The following is a 17,973-nucleotide window of genomic DNA, read 5'->3' on the forward strand; positions in this document are numbered from 1 at the left end:
CCTTCCTGCAGGGGGATAACAGAAATTCCAGATACAGAATATATGTGTGCAAAACGGATGATCGCCGTAGTGGTTTTCAGGATGGTTAGGTCCAACAGTTCCACCATCCAGGTGGCAACCCTAATTGCACCTCAATATACCCAGCTCCAGTATCAAACTAGATAGGACACACACAAGACACAAACAGTGGGAGATAAATGTTGCCAAAACCTTAATATCTATAATGGTGAGGCAACATACAGAAGGGAAAAAAACAGCAACTACAACACAGGGGTTGTGCATTTCAACTGCATCAGACCCATCATCGGTCCATGCCTACAAATACACTGCCATGGTGGTGGTGGGGATTCTGCAAAATTTAACTAAGTGGAATTATCATTCCCACCAAAGGATCATCTCAGGCAAACGCTGTCCTTTCAGCCCTTATTTAATCACTATAATAATTTGTCCATAGTAAATATAAATCAGTGTCTCTCTATTGAGGATCCTGACATTTTTGCCCAACTTGAACTCAATCACGTGGGAGTGCCTCCACTGTGCCTCTTCTTAGGTTTCTGCTGGGATAAGATCCCTGATTAAATGATGAAAGAGACACAGAAGGCTGAGCTCTGTCGTACGGAGATAACAAGCCCCACAGAGAGTTGTGGGCAGACGTTGGGTGTGTAGTGACAATTCCGTGAGAGGTTTGGCAGAAGGTGAAGTCTATTCCCTCTAGTTTCTCAGCCTCTCTCTGTTCAGAAAGAACACAGCAATGAGCTACACAACTACCCTCAGAATCCAGCTGGATAAACCCCTCCTCAGGGAGACAAACAGGGGAGATCCTTGCAGGACTGAGAATGGAATGGGGAGACCTTACTGTATAGGTAGGTACTGAACCAAAGCTCCAACTGTAATGAATTACCTTGATTTATAAACGAGCATCATTTTGTGTACAGTAGTTAATAGCACAGACCTACAGCTCTAGAACAAAGACAGGGGTAAGCTTACTCATTAATAACTATACAGGAACACAAACATCTGTATTGGCAGGCATAGAACTTTTTCTGTACACTTATATTGCAACAGTTATAATGTTTCCATATTATAATATATAAGGATATTAGAAACCACTACGGAGTACAGGTATAGGATCTGTTATTCAGAATGCTGGGGTTATCCGGATAAGGGTTTTTCCATAATTTCTCCATTCCTAGTAGGATTGTTTTGCCTCCAATAAATATTAATTATATCCATTCCTAGTAGGATTGTTTTGCCTCCAATAAATATTAATTATATCTTAGTTGGGAACAAGTACAAGGTACTGTTTCCTTAGAGAAAAAGGAATTCAGTTTTAATCATTTTTTTTTTTTTAATTAAAATTGGGTCTACGAGAAATTCCCTTCCTGTAATTCAGAACTTTCTGGATAACAGGTTTCCAGATAGCAGATGCCTATGAAAGAGTAGGGGCCTACAGTGCTTTTATACAGACTGTGGAGCTCCAAGCTGACATTTAATAGGCTTATATTTGACTCTTGTGACACAAATGACATCACTATGTATTGATTACATCATTATTTTAAATGGTTATCCATGGCTTCTGTGTATTATATGTTATGGTCAACCAAAAGTAGTTAGGGCTCATTTACGTTTGTTAGTGTGGTTGCAGATTCCAAAGTTTAGACTTTGATGAGCCTCAAAAACTGGTTAGACTACCGTGTACCTGCTGTTGCGGTGTTAATTCTACCACTGATGTTAAACTAAAGTACCCAATAATCGTACATAGCTGCAGGAGACTGAGAGAACGTTATGAATTATATTAATTTAATGCTGGTCAGAGCTGTAGGGTAATGGAGGTGATGGGAGCAATATTTATCACTCAAGATATCAGCACTCCTCTATGATATCAAAACAGGGATCTATGGCTTACAGAATAAAACACAAGGTCCAGCCTTGTTTAGGCACTAGATGTTTATGCACAAGGATTCCTACTTTCCATAATGGGTAGCAAATGGAGACTGGTGTTTGGTAACCATGTTTTGTCTCTGATGAAACCCCAGAGACAGAGACAAAGCACCACTTGTGCTACAGAGATAGAAGCCTCACCTCTCATCATTTGTACAGATGAAAGTAGTGGTGTGTGCGACAGTCTGGGTATATTATTAGCACTGTGTAAACACAAATATAGGTAGACAGGGCTGCCATTAGAAATGACAGGGGCCCCATGCAATAAAATTTACGGGGCTCCCAGGGCCCCGCCCATCTCAGTCCCCAAGCCCCACCCCAGAACCTGCCCACCGCACATCACAGTTATAAGACGACACAGACATCAGCACTAAAAACGGTAAACCTCTCCCACACACACAAATTTTAAAAATCTGTTGACATTCAGGGCCCCCATATAAGAAATAAAAAAACGGTGGCATCAGGGGCCCCCATAAAAGTTTATTTTTAAAAAAAAGATTGGTTCAGGGAGCCCCATAAAAAAATGTTTAAAAACCATTGGTGGTCAGGGCAACCCATAAAAAACATTGCTGGCAGGGGCCTGTGGAGTATTAAAATAAAACATTTGGGACTTCGGGTCTTTTCGCGGTTTTGGTAGTTCAGCTGTTTTCGTGCCTTCGGCAGTTCGGGTTTTCAGCGGTCCCTTTAGGGCCGGTGCACTTGTACCCCCTGATGGCGGCCCTATAGGTTGGTGTTTATGAACCCTCAACAAATTCTTTTTATGTGATACAGCAACACCAAAATGAGTTCCCATATCAGAGGATGGGGATATATCATGGTCCTTCCTCAGCCTACCTTGCCTGACCTCAATATTTAGAGCTCCACCAAATATTTTTTTTTACCTAATGGAAGAAAATATAATTCTAAGCTACTTTCCAATATACATTCATTATCATATCATAGTAGGAGTCCTTTTTTTTTTTTACAGGATTCAAATTTAATTGAACTAAGTCAAATCCCTTGAGGCTGTATAATTAAAAAAAAAAAGATTTTTAGGTAGATTTTCCTCAAATTTTAATTTTAGATTCAGTTCAGTATTCAGTTGAATCTTTTTCATCAAGGAATCAGTATTCATCAAAATTCAAAAAATATGAATTCTCTAATTTAGATTTCTGCCCATATCAATATATCATGAACCTACAAAAAAGACAAGGGGGACAAATCTCAACTGCCTGCTATTATTGCTACTGTGATAATAATGCTATTGTACTTTTATAAATAGACAGTAATGTCTTACATGCTGCATATGGGAAAAGATTGTTACAACCACTATGGCAAATGCAATTGATTCAGTGGTTCCAAACAGCCTCCCTTTGGGACCTCACCATTTACAAGATGAATGTTTATTGTGCTTTATTTCTTAACCTCATAACTGGCATATTCCCAATACACACATCCCTTCTAAAAGCACCAATTAATTCTGTATAGCGAGAGGAGAAATTAAAATTGCATGAGAAAGACAAAAGACGTTATCAAACTCTTGTAAACTTTAGTGTGGGAATGAGTTACACTAGAAGGGGCTCCTATGGATACTGCTGGTTTGTCAAAGGACTTGGACCATCTTATTTAACTTATCATAACCCATAGTAATCAAGGGACATTTCTGTGTGATGCACACTAACAGGAAATTCAATTTAAGGCAGAATGCTGTAAAACAATCAAACACTTGGTTAATGAAATGGAAGAGGACTTCCCACACCAGTCAGTTTATCTGAAGAAGCTGCTCGGATGAGTAGTGAAACATCTTCAATGCTTACTCAGCAAGTCCAGTTGTTTTCAAAACTACTTATAGTAAATATTAATGAAATGTGGGTGCTTGCCTTGGGTTATTATGCCTAACAATTCACATTTTTTTGAAAGTTGTAACATATAGTTTAAGGAAGTGATCCCCAACCAGTGGCTCGCGAGCAACATGTTGTTCACCGACCCCTTTGAGTGGCCTCAAAGTAGATGCTTATTTTTACATTTCTGACTTTGGTTGCATAAAATCCAACTGTACTGCCAAACAGAGCTTCCTACCAGCTACCAAATAACCAATCACAGCCCTTATTTGGTACCCCCAAGAACTATTTGCATGCTTGGGTTGCTCTCCAACTCTTTTTACATTTCAATGTGGTTTATGGGTAAAAAAGGTTGGGGGCCTTTGGTTTAAGGGACTTAACAATGTACAAGATACATATCCCATTTGACACCTAGAATTCGATAAATATCTCAGTTGGTGATACATAGAAGGTATCAATTCACCTATTTTCTGCAAGTTCAAACATATAGTTTAAGAAAGTGATCCTAACAAGTGGCTCACGAGCAACATGTTGTTCATCGACCCCTTTGAGTGGCCTCAAAATAGGTGCTTATTTTTACATTTCTTATTTGATGGCAAGTTTTGGTTGCAAAAAATCCAACTGTACTGCCAGAGCTTCCTGTAGGCTACCAGCTACCAAATAACCAATCACATCCCTTATTTAGTACCCCCAAGAACTTTTTGCATGCCTGTGTTGCTCTCCAACTCTTTTTACATTTGAATGTGGTTCATGGGTAAATTTAATGGACTTAACAATGTACAAGATACATCACAGCTGACACCTAAAATTCCATAAATATCTCAGTTGGTAATACCTAGAAGGAAATGCATTCCAGGGATGAACCAACTTCTTCAATGTGATATAAAGAAAGGTATACGTGGAACCATCACAACTTTTGGCATCCTTCTAGACCTTCATCTTCAATTTTATCCATTTCTGTGAACCCCAAACAAATAACCCATTCTATGCCAGTATTCCAAACATGGTTCATCACCAGGAGAAGAGATACACAATGTTATCAGTGGGGACAGGTTCACTTTAAAAAGTTGCCCCATTGGTGATGAAAAGATCACAAACACTCACCCAAGCATTGTTGTATCTCACAACTAGTAATCCAAAATATGGTTTACAAAAGTTTGGTATTGTACAGTACTCTATCCAGACAAATATTGAGGTCTCTCAAATTATGGAGTCCCAGAAATGGTGTGTAAATTCACTGCAATCGGTGTTGGACTGGCCTATTGAGCTACGGGGGAAAACTTTGGCAGGCCCCTCCGATACATGACCCTACCACAGTAATCTTTTATCTACGGGCACCTGTCCTACTACCCGGTGACATTGGCATGACATTGGGGCCTTCTAAATAAGAGATCTCAGCACCAAGTTGGAAAAGGATGGGTTAGGATTTGGTGCACAAGTACATACATGATGCAGGTGTTGTTGGCAGTGGTACCCAGCCCAATGCTGATGGCAATGTAACCAACAATTTATGCAGCTATGGATTTTCCAACATACATTCAGGAGGATATGGAACACTTGAGAGAATCCTGTTTTATTTTATTATTTGACCAGATAGTTTGTTTAAGTTCATCTTGTGAACCACCCAAATGTAATGCAATATTAAGGTGAAGTCATAGGTTTGGTAAGCAACTGCTGCCACTGCACCAGGAGCGGAGTTCCAAATAGGCAGTGATTTCATAATGCCGACATGTCCCGATCTTGTCAAGAGCAGATGGATCGTGTTTTCCCAAATTCTAATGAATGCTTGTCATGTTTAATAAGAGCTACACTGTTATTTTACACCCACTTGGCGATACTTTAGCAGGTGTGTAGACCTGCTAAAATTGAAATCGCGTGTAATGATATCACACGAACATTTCTTCACTTACAGAAAGTTCATCAGCCAAAGTAGGTGAGAAACCCATTGGTGAGTCCAAACAACCTGGGGCTTTACGCATGCAGACAGTCGTGAAGGAAAGCAGATGTGTAGTTGGCACACAGGTGGAGAGGAGAAAAGGTATCGTACTGGAATATTTGTCAGTTCATAATCACTGCCAGAAACCAGATACAGTCTTTTCCTATTGTTTCCTTGCCAGTAGTAGTTCATTCATTCTCCTAATTCCTCTAGGCCTGTGTCTCATTCATCATATATACTGGTAATTATATAGTAGTGGAACATCAATATATACTCTTGAGATCATAGCCTAGAGAGATTCAAATAATATCGTCCTCAAGATTGATTCACCTTAACAATTGGTTAAGCAGTCCTAGAGGGCCCTATAATATTTGTTAAATGTCATACTTCATAATTAGTGTTGTCCATCAGGTCACCAGACTGGAACTCTTTAACTATATGTGTCATCTTTAAAATATTTGAGGACCAAGACTCTGTAGTCATGGAGTCCCTACCACTTCACAGTTATTGGAGTTCCTCAAGGTTACATTTATGTTAAGAACCACCACCTACACATACTGTATACCAAAACTCAGGGAACAGGAGCACTAGGCACTCTAGCACCCACCAGAAATTACTGAATGCATGTCTACTTGAAATATAGGCCACCACGTGTACTTGCATAGCATTGGTTCACACATTGATGGTGGGAATAAAGAGACACGCTGCAACCAACAAGGGCCAGCTGTGAGGTCCTCTAGTACCCTGGCAGGCTATCCCAACCGTGGTAGAAGGGGCATGGAATTAACACTATATGCTTATTAAAGGGGTCGTTTCCATACACAGCATCATTTTGGAAATCACAAAGATGATCCAAAGCTGAAAAATCAATGAATAAGTGTTCTAAGTGACAAGCTAACTTTTCTGTATTTTATCTATTCTAATAAGTCAAATCAACTGGACTTGCTGTATTTGAAGACGTTTCACTAGTCATTCGACTGGCTTTCTTAATTCTGTATTCCTCCAGTGACCTCAGCGGAGATGTTTTCCAATCGTGCAGTAACAAAGTCTGACCGTTTCCTTACCCTTATACTTGAGATTTGTCCTCAGAATGGCAGTGGTATATATGTCCGAAGGGTATCGCAACAAGAAACGAACTTGACTGTGCCATCTATAGGTAAGTATATGGAACGGGTCCACTGCTACCTATCTTGACCACTCCATACACAAAATCATGTGCATTTCAACAGTGTTTAGTTAGTGCACATCATTCTGTGTAAGAAGTGATCAAGGTAGAAGGTGTGGGGATATATAGATCTGACCCTTTCAGTAAACTGCTGAATTGCTTGTAGCCGAGACATCCCACACCTAACTCTCAGCCTTCAGAAGATGAATAACCAGTATATTATTTAGTTACAGAATACTTGCAGGATAAAAAGTAAGAGGATGGGGTGGGCAGTGACAATAAAAGCCTAAATGCAAGAATTATATGGAATTAGAAACATGTACTACAAAAAATTGTATAGGTTCAGAATTCAAATATGTTATATGTCTATTGTAACTAGCTCTTATGTCGTTTCAAGAAAAATCTAATTTCTGTGCCTACCACACCTAATTAGGGTAGCCCCCAAAATGATTCCTTATTATATTAGATGCCATCTGTAGTTATTTTCTGATGCACTTGAGTTACCCTTGTTACAAATAGATATAATTACCATTATCATGGAAACATGAACATCACTGCACATAGTGCTTATTTATTATTATAAGGCTCCGGAACCATTGCCCAAAATTAATCACCCACCAGAAGGAATGTAGGTTCTTTATGACCAAACCTTTCCTTCTATAGGAAATGTCCATTTCCTTTTTTTATAACAGCAAGGGAAAACAAGACTCCCATTAAAGAGGAAAGCTCTCATGTGGGAGAAATCAACCCTCTGTCTGCAACAACAGTCACATCACTGGGAACGGAAAGCACCTCCACTGCACCTTATAGGTCAGGCTATCCATCTATCTGCATAATAAATGGTAAGAGCAAATATATTCCATGCTGTTTAATGGTTTTTAGAAATTCCATAACCTATGGGTCTGTCCCCAGAACTGGCTCCTCATGCTTTATGGTGGTTCTCCATGATCCCCTTTGATACAGCAGCCTACAATAATTAAAATAATGTGCACAACTGGTTCTGAATAATGATTTGGGCAGATACTGATTCCCAGAATTAATCTGAGATTTAATATCAAACTAGGTAAGGAGATACTAAATCTATGTCATATAAATGTTAGGAGGACTTACTATCTCATTTTTCTAAAATGTAAGTTGACCCAAAAATCTCCGACATGTAATCTGTGTGAGACATATTTCGTTTTAATTAGAGTGTATTTATTATTTTTATAGTAGTTATTATAATTATATCTATCCCCAGCAAAGAACAACAAACACTATATATTAAAATGTGCCCATTTCACAATCTCATTACTTCATTACTTCATAGACTAGCAGATATTTAATTAAGTGCTAGAGGGTGTAAGTGCATGCCTTAAAATCCCAGGTACATGAACTTACATCTCTCAACATTGAATCTTATCTGCCACTTAGCCTCTCAAATTGCCAGCTTGTACATATTTCCCCAAAAGGATACTACAGCATATTTGTAATTAATAGGCTTCCATAGTTTTAGGTTACCTGCAAACAGTCCTCCATAAATTTAACAAGGTCTTCCCAAATTAGGTATACAGTATTTATTTTGAGATCATGCATTTTCATTGCTTTCTAAAGACTCTATAGAGACCTTATAGAGACTTCTCAACACAAAGGCAGAATACTTATACAAGACTTATGGCCAAAAGATATAGACTATGTAACTTCTCCTAAAGACGCCTAAGGATGTCCGACTGGTCTCATTTAACCTGCATAGATGCAAACTTTAAATGCCTTGATCATCTTATTGTACCAGATGAATGAGATTAATTCTTTGTAAACGTATTACCTGTATCAGACACACAAAGAAATGTAAAATAATGGACAACAAAAGGCAGCAATGAACCTTCCAGAAAGAAGGTTATAACACAATTCCGAATACACCTGGTTGGGTGAAACCATCTGGGTGTGACATAACAGGAGGGGTGATCTGGAAGAACAGTAGCCCAAAAGGAAGTGTACAATATTCTGTATCATCTAGAGAGAACTGGTTCGAATGCACCGTGGTGCATCATCTCCTCGTACAAAGACGCTTTCAACTCTTACCTTTGAAGATTGCATTGTGAGTTTTATTGTTATGCTATTCCTATTTTTCCCCATTACTCCTTTTGGACCTCCACATGAAAGTTATAGAATACAATAAATACCTGCAGATGGAAGAGAGAACTCATCTGGAACTAGTTAGCTGACTGGGTGATTCCATGATTGGTGGAGGAATGTCTCAGGTACCTTAAGGTTGAGTTTAATGTATGTCTAGATAAACCAATGTATGTATATGCGTCAGTAGCAAGATCTCACCATCAGAGATACACCAGCAGCTGCATTTGTTTTACCCTGTATATGTCATATCAAATTTCTTTCTATTCAGGTATCTGAAAGAGAGTTTCTGTGGAGCTTTTCATCTCTGTATTCTCTGGGATTAGTATTTTAATGTGTCATATAGCTACATGAACTGACTACACATTACAGGTGTACTGAAACCGAGATTTGATTATGGATTCAGCCAAATTCGAAATTAAATGCAAGCGTTTGTGGTCATGTGACTCAATATACCAACGTTGCATCGTTCTTCAGGGTCTTATTATAATAAGAGACATTTTAATTGAAAAACCCGGACATTTTGCGCTAGATACCCAACCTGAAAGGCTGAGACCAAGGCTTATGTGATAAGGCAAAAAAAAACGGGTCAACAAATAGCCTCCAAGTGGGCCAGAATTCCCATCTTAATAGGAAGCAGGACCACAGTGAGAATCCTTATTTTTGCTTACTTAATATTGGTTTGAAGGACCCAGGCAATCAGATATGTAAACATTGAAAATGTAGCTGAACACTACAAGCTTTTAAATGAAGAAATAAAGAAATTACGTTTTAACCTAATTGGTGAGAGACTGCAGTTGATCCTGGACAGCAAGTTTTTTCTTTAAAGGACCCAGGCAATCCCTACAACTATAACACCTGTATCCACAATGGCTTCACTGGTTGGATGCCCACAACATTTTTTTTACAAAAGGTACAACAAAGGGACCACTAAGTCTAGAAAGGTTGCATTCAGAAGAAAGCGATCAGTAGTTCTAAACAAACATTCTACTATCAAGAATAATCTGTGCCAATATGTTTAACTGAATAAGCAGAGAAAAAAATATACTACTTATACACATAAGTGATCTTGGCCAGCCTGGGAGGCACAGACCCTGGATGCAAGAACTTCTAAAATGAGCTCTACAGGCTGCCCCTTAGTACTTTCATACTTGAGCCCATGGTCGTATCTAAAGGAGCCTCAATTTGCTTAAAATAACATTCTTTCATTAAGAAACAGAAAAATTAGGGGGTGGAGATCCCGTTTAACACTAAAAAGCCAACAGGAAGCTGAACTAATGCAGATACTGCCTATCAGTGGTGCAAAGCGGCAGATACGTGTGACAGCTCTTTGTGAGCTGAGAGAGTTGTGTTAATTCGGCTTTTGTTGAGATATGTATAACATGTAGAATATCCCTCTTAACTGTTAATGTTACCTCTCTTTCAGGACCAGTCTCCCCAAAAAGAAAACCTAACAGACCTGGTAAGATTTCTACATTTTGTTTGTGATAGTGTTTAGTTTTTTGGGAACACTTTATCGCAGTGGTTGTCAAACTTCAGGCCCTGCTTGGTGGTCTTGTTCGACAACAAGTTTATAAAAAGAAATATTAGTATATCAGTTATTCCACTATAGTTCCAAGAATATCTAGCACAGCAATTTTTCACTCAAAACACCAATGTAACTGACCTTCAAGCTGGACTTTTAGCTTTATCTAGAAGAGCATGAGTATCACCAACCAAGTCTTCACCTAGCTGATCTTAAGGCTGAGCCCTTCGTTCCACTACTGCAGCCCCCCAGGGGGGACATCCCCGCCACCTCGGGTTTGTATTTGGTTTAGCTGAACAGTTAGGATTTGGCCACAAAGTGTTGAGAACCCATAGGTCAAACAAATTTTGTAAAAATAAAATAATTTTATTTTTAATGTACTAGACTAGTTTCTTTGTTATATGTCTTTCAGGGGACAGTCTAAAGATTCTGGATGGTGTAGACCAGATAAAAGCACGGGTGGGAGAAAAAGTAGAGCTGCACTGTGCGATTAGAGGCACGACACCAATAGCTGCCTCCTGGCTGAGGAACAAGAAACAGGTGATTAGAGATGTTTATGTCAAACTCATTTTAATTAGGTTATGGGTGCCACAATCCTTAAGGGCCCCAAAGCTTGATGCCCTATCATCCAAATACTTGAATGGGTCATTTGGATTGGGAAACTATTTTGACAGTCTATATTGTACTGAAGCTGGGTAAATACAGGCAGATCCACATGGTTTACTTATGGAATAAATAGATTAATGGACAATTTAACAACACAAGATGAGCTAAAGGGCCAATACAGGCCAAGATGTGCTCCCCAAAATAAAAACATCAGGAAGAACAGCTATACATCTATATGGTTAAAACTTATATAAAGGCTAACATGATAAGCCTAAAGTCTTAAGATACATGTAACTGTTAACTGAAACGGACCAAATTAGCCATCGTTATCACCCTTGTACCCAGCTCAAAGCTTTCCTCTGAATGAGAAGCTGTCATTCTCTTTCTATCGGGGCTAATACAAGGCTTGATCCTTGGACCCCGTGTATTCTACATCTACACAACTAGTCTTGGTCAACTGATCTGTTCCTTTGGGTTTCAGTATAATTTATTTGCAGATAATGTTCAAATCTAACTCTATACTGACATCACTGATTGTCTAGCATTTCTCATACTCATACTGTATGTTGTCTCATGGTTAAAACACAAGGCAAGTGTGATCTGGTGAACATTCAACCTTGTGCTGTCAGACACACCCATATCTACCAGGTTCCTCAAGTTCCACAAAGCACCACCACATCACCTCTATAATTAATAAGTACACCCCCGGATTTAAACCTTCTCCCTGCAAATGAGCTTCTCAGTGATGAGTAGCCTGAGATCTGGTCTTGCTGTTCTGCATAATGAAGTTTGGCTGATTAATTTTAATCAAAAAGGGAAGTCAGACCGGACGGTGGGTTTATGTGTCAATCTGCCTGTGTCTTTGATCTGCACAAAGAAGATAAACAGACTGGTGCATGGCTACTAACATACAAAACCGAAGCAAACATTTACACTACATTACATACATCACCCCCAGAATGCCAATTTATTTAGGATATGCACCCCACTGTACTGTGGCAAACATCCCATTCCTTATTAAAGGTCAGCGAAGACCCAAGAATATCAATTCATACATCTGACATGGAGAGCCGGCTGGTGATCGACCAGGTTTGCGAGGATGATTCTGGCTGTTATACACTTTATGTACAAGACCGGACTGGGAGCACTCAACATCATATCAGTCTTACTGTTGTAGGTAAGTGATCCATTTTAAAAAGTGTGTGAAGTATACAGTAGCCTCTCTGATATAAAAACCAAGTATAATGCAGCAGCAGATGCAATAATCTATCTAAGCTAAGTGACACATTTATATTTAACGAATATAAAACTAAAAAGATAGAAGATACAAAGTCAAAGACCTTTGTAAAGAAGGTAAAGAAGATAAAAGATAATACTATGTCTATATGAACTTGTCATTGTGCCCCCCTCAGAGCACCCCTCACCACCCTCAGGAAAGCCACTTGTGTCAGCCATGCAACCTAATTTGTTGACTCTCTCATGGTCGGGGCCATGTTATGATGGTGGCAGTGCTGTGCTGAACTACTGGGTAGAAATGAAATGCACTGAGGAAGATGGTTGGAAGCTGCTCACAGACTCCTGTGTCAACACTTCCTATCGGGTAGAAAAAGGCTTAGAACCAGAAGGCCAATACCGATTCCGTGTGCGAGCAGCTAATGCCCATGGAGTGAGCGACCCAGGGGAGGAGTCAGATATAGTTACCATGCCTTGTGTTGGAGGTGAGCTCATAAAAAACTTTTCCTTTCAATATTCCTTAAACAAAAGTAAATTGTGTTGTTAATCTTTTTCTATAGATGAGGAAACAGAGTGTGAAGAATCAAATGGATACACTAAGATCTCCATCAACACAACAGAGAGCTTTAATGACTTTTACATACAGCTGGAGAAGCTGGGAATGTGAGTCACTACTGGAAAGCTGGGGCACTAGAGGGAGGTATCATTACAAATCAAGATGTTGCAGAAGATGGTTAGATGGATGGTGAAGATGCTATGGTTTCTCATGCAGGACTTTATGGAGGCTCAGATCAGAATTGCCTAGGGTACAAATCTAACACAAATGATTTTGAGATGATGAGATGTGATGGGAATTCCTTATTGGTTGTTACATGTCTTTCAGTAGTAGAATAAATGTGCTATCTCTGTTGGGAATGTCTCTTAAATGGATTGCTTCAAGTCATGGTGGGCTTGATATAAGGTTCAGAGGAGGTTATGAATTTTAAATGGGTTTAATCCTCTATATATCAAGAACCCTAATAACCAATCACGGGAGCCAATAAGAATAAACAAATATGGTAGAATAATTGTTGCCATGGCCATAGCGAGTATACCCTTACTAAATGCTTAACACTCCATGCACATTTTATATCTCTAAGGGGTAAGTTTGGGCAGGTGTACAAGCTGAAGGAGAAGTCTACTGGTAAGATCTACGCAGGGAAGTTCTCTAAGGCACGGACACAGAAAGAGATGGAGGGAGCCCGAGCAGAGGTGGAACTCATGAACAAACTTCACCACCCCCAACTGGTGCGTTGTTTGTCTGCTTTCCAGGAACCTGGGCGTGTGATCATGGTGCTGGAATAGTAAGTCCTAGATATTCCCTTCAAGTAGAACACTGTTCATGCTGCTGCTCTGAAGTATAACTTTCTGTATTAATCCCTTCCCAGTGTCCTCCTTAAAGATGCACCAATAGTCGGCAGTTAAGCAAATTTCCCCCCAAATGCACAACTATGTAGGTCATGTATTGCAAGATTGTTTTGATTATTCTAGCCATGTTCCAGACCTGTCTGTTATTTACTTCATTTTACTCTTTATTCTGCCCAAACGTCCCAGTAACCTACATACAGTACATTTTACCTTATCTTTCCAGGTTTCTTTGTAGGGGTTACATTGTATACAGTATACTAAATAAAAGTTCAGTAAAACATTTGGCACTGGTTATTCTGCACATAGTTCTTTGTTAATGTGTACATTTGTACTATTTCTCTCTCTTCTCAGTATTGCAGGAGGAGAGTTGTTTGAACGAATTGTGGCAGATGACTTTGCGCACACAGAGGTCATGTGTGTTGAATACATATCCCAAATTCTAAATGGGGTGGCATATATGCACAACCATAGCATCGTTCATTTGGACCTCAAGCCTGAGAACATTATCTGCATGAACAAAGTCAGCAACCGGGTCAAAATCATTGACTTTGGTTTGGCAAAAGAGCTGGGTGAGAAGAAATTAGATCACTAATATCCCAAACCTGGGCAAAACGCTTTGTGTAACTCACGGGGAGAGAAAGGTCTAGTAGACCCCTTGGTCACAGCACTACCTTCTTCTGCTGTTTCCCTGAGAGGAATAGATAAGTAGGCCAGGAATGTATGGAATAGAGAGAGAAAATAGAGGTGGAATTTCATTCTAGTGGGCTATGATGAGCTTCATTAGCACACTTTAATAAATATGTCCCTTAGTGAGAAAAATAGTTAAGTGACTGACCACCAGTAGGAATGGGTTTGCATTTCCTACCAACTTCTTGTTACATTATAGTGACTTGATATTTGGTGGAGTAGAAAAGAGAAGGCAACCCTATAAGTCCAGAACTGACTACCTTTTCTTTCTTTTCTTCATTTCTCAGATCCCCATGTCCCAATGAAAGTGCTACAGGGCACGGCTGAGTTTGTGGCTCCAGAGGTCATCGCCTTTGAACCCGTTGGGTTCACCACAGACATGTGGAGCCTCGGAGTTATCTGTTACATCCTGTATGTGAGATGACAAAGTCTTTTTTCAACCTTATCTAACAGGACATAGGGGATCCTGTGCACTTGTGTGCTGAATCCAATCCCTTTGCATATTTTCTCTTCCCTTCTTTTTTATGACTTATGCTACCAAACTTTTGTTTCTTCCATGTTCAAACCCTCAAACCATCCTGCTTTGCTTTTGCTATTAATTAGTTCCTTAGGTCTTTTCTGTCTTCTTTATCTGATAAGAACTGTCCTTCCTCCATTACCAGTCCACCTCCCCTTAACCAATAACTCTTGCACATTTTGCGTCTCAGGTTAAGTGGTGAGTCCCCATTTCAGGGTAACAATGACATGGAGACTATGCAGAATATCACATCAGCTTTATGGGATTTCGATGAAGAAACAAATGATCTTTTGTCTGAAACAGCCAAGGATTTTGTCAGGCGACTGCTGCAAAAGAACATGAGGTGAGGTCAAGTCAAAAGAGGAGAACAAACTGGGGGAAAATTCAAGGCCCCTACCTACTTTCAACAGTGTCCCTCTTGCATAATTAAACCTATTTTCATCTCTCAATAATACACTGCAGTCCCCAAGTTATTCCTAGTGTACACTGCATCTCCTCAATACCCCAGCCATACACTGTACTGTCCTAGAACCCTGCTATACATTCAATACAACAAGATGGCCACTGGTCCTTTGGTGCTGGGTCCATTCACTGCTTTAAAACTTTGCAAGCCTAAACCCCCAACAAGAAGATAGGACCCTCAATGATTTTTAATTCTGGACAATTTTTTCTAGGTCTCGACTTACTGCAATTCAGGCCCTGGACCACCCTTGGGTTCAGCACAAACCTGTCTCCAAAACCAGGACCCTATCAAAAGAACGTATCAAGAAGTTTCTGGCGAGACAGAAGTGGCAGGTTTGTACACCATTATAAGTGCTATTGTACCCTCCAGTGGTGAAAAACGGCAGTGCACTCTCTGATCTAAACTCTCTTCTATATAGAAAACGGGCAAAGCCGTACTGGCTCTAAACCGGATGACGTTGCTCAGTGCCAAGTCTGACAACAGCACAAGCTCAACACACAAAGATGGTAAACGTCCACTTCCCTGGCACAGACCTTATTATATGAATATAGATAATTCATAAAAGTGAACTAAATAAATGATCTGCTTGTAAATAATTGCCAAATACATGGCTGCACCCACTGCAATAACTGGTATATTTTATTTCTCTTTATTTTTTAAAAGCACAAAGATGAATTGGAAGCATAGTTTTGCCTATTAAAATGTCATTCATCATCCTACACAATTACAGAGAAAACTGTTTAACCTCATCCCTAGACTGCAGCGAAATAGTGTCTCCTGCTGGCCATCTTGCCATGAAACATTGTAGTCTGCTACTGTAGCTTTGATTTCCCCAGCGATTAGATTTGAAGCAACACTTCGCAGACAAAGAAGCAACCCCATTACATTCAATAGAGATCTGCTTTTATAACTGATGAGCATGATCTCCTTTTGATGAAACTATCCATAGGTGCCCATGACGGCTTGCAAGTCTCCGTGAATCTCCAGGAGCAGCTCCAGGCTGCCCCAGTCTTTTCAACTCTATTAAAGGACCAGGTGGAGGTAGTTGGCAGCACAGCTCGCTTCCAGTGCCACATTGAAGGTAATGTAGACTGTGCATATTCCTGGCCCAAAGAGTATTATACTGGTGCCACACTAAGGGGCACTAGAATTTCACTGTTCTATGCACTTTTGCCAACTGTCTCCTGCCTACGTCTACAAGACTGAAAGGGATATTAATACTAAAGTTCTCTGGCTTTTGTCACAGCATGCACTGCAGGGAATATAATGACTCTATGTATCATTTATAGGGGGGGCTGCTAGAAGGTTCTTTGGTTGCAACATTTGTACCTCTCACCCCCATGGCTGGTGTCAGGGAAGTTGCATTCTGAGAAGTGTGAGCCGTTAAAAATTCAGTTATTCGCTAAAAGGAAGTCCTTTTTTTCTTTTAAGGATGTGAGGTTTTTTTTTAACTCTTTCGTGGACTGCTTAAAAAGTAAATAATTTCAAGCAACTTTGCATTATACATCAATTAAAAAATATGCAGTTGGAACAGTTCCCTAAGCCTAGTCTCTGCTCTCCTGCTGATCTGTCTGACTACTTTGCTGAGCTGGCTGACTACTGTTACTTTGTATCAATCACCATCTGTCCTCAGTCTACATCTTCCAAACCCCACAATTCCCTGCACATGTGATTTCAATAAGCAAATGAACATTACAGTGCAATGCATTGAGGGTGTTGTAGTTCCTACATGCTGTCTGTAAGCTGTGGAGTAGTTGTTACAATTTGTAACATCAGTGTTTTAGTCCCCCCTTCCCTGCCAGGATTTCAAATGATGCAGAAAGAGAAGAACTGTTAACCAGCTGGATGTCAGCATAGAAAATGGCATTTATTTATACTTTTTGAAGAAACAAGTAACTGTGATGGGTATATAAGGGGTTTCTGTGAACCTCTTTATCAAATTTTGCTTTGGAAGCCGGAGTTCCCCTTTAAGTAGTGCAAGGAAACTTGAGAAGCAAAGCAATGTTTAATATAAATCTCTGATAATATTAGAATAATCTGATAATAATCTCTTGTAAATTCTCCTTTTAACTTTAATATAGTGATTTCACTGGAGGGGTAATTGGCCTATTTTACACCAGCATTCTCCTATTTCCAGACAGCTTTTGATAAGTGATAACTCCCAGCAGCTTCTTCCAACTTCCAAGTCAAAAACAGCTAGACTGGATAGTTCTAATGATATCAATAATGGGTCAAGTCCTGGCAGCTCATAATCCATTAACACTCTTCCATCTTCTATAAAACAGGATTCCCAGACCCAGAAGTGCTGTGGTTTCATGGCGAGTGCCCAGTTCAGGAATGCAGACGTCGGCAGATTGAGTATGAAGATAACGGTAGCTGTGCTCTCATTATATCGGACGTTTCCCGGACAGATTCTGGGATTTACACCTGCCGAGCCTCAAACGCCCAGGGGGAGGCTGAAAGCTCAGCCAAATTAACTGTTCATTCCCTGCTGGCAGAACGTCGGGCAAGAGAGAGCGCTCAATAGACTGCCTGGTGTGGGTATGGATCACTGTGACAGC

The 17,973-nt window shown here is 39.9% G+C and overlaps 1 protein-coding gene across 1 annotated transcript; it reads left to right on the forward strand.

Moving 5' to 3' along the window:
- Positions 1 to 697: 697 nt before the first annotated feature.
- Positions 698 to 17,939, forward strand: mylkl.L (myosin light chain kinase like L homeolog). The gene is made up of 17 exons (XM_041577503.1): positions 698 to 863; positions 5,674 to 5,799; positions 6,704 to 6,853; positions 7,555 to 7,704; positions 10,401 to 10,436; positions 10,912 to 11,039; positions 12,129 to 12,282; positions 12,518 to 12,823; positions 12,899 to 13,001; positions 13,478 to 13,681; positions 14,097 to 14,314; positions 14,720 to 14,843; positions 15,140 to 15,292; positions 15,624 to 15,744; positions 15,831 to 15,918; positions 16,362 to 16,493; positions 17,698 to 17,939. The coding sequence occupies exons 1-17, from the start codon at positions 752 to 754 to the stop codon at positions 17,937 to 17,939; spliced, it is 2,547 nt and encodes an 848-aa protein (XP_041433437.1). The 5' UTR covers positions 698 to 751.
- The last annotated feature ends 34 nt before the right edge of the window (positions 17,940 to 17,973 follow it).

This window comes from Xenopus laevis, chromosome 9_10L, assembly GCF_017654675.1.
Source record: "Xenopus laevis strain J_2021 chromosome 9_10L, Xenopus_laevis_v10.1, whole genome shotgun sequence".
Lineage (NCBI taxonomy): Eukaryota > Metazoa > Chordata > Amphibia > Anura > Pipidae > Xenopus > Xenopus laevis.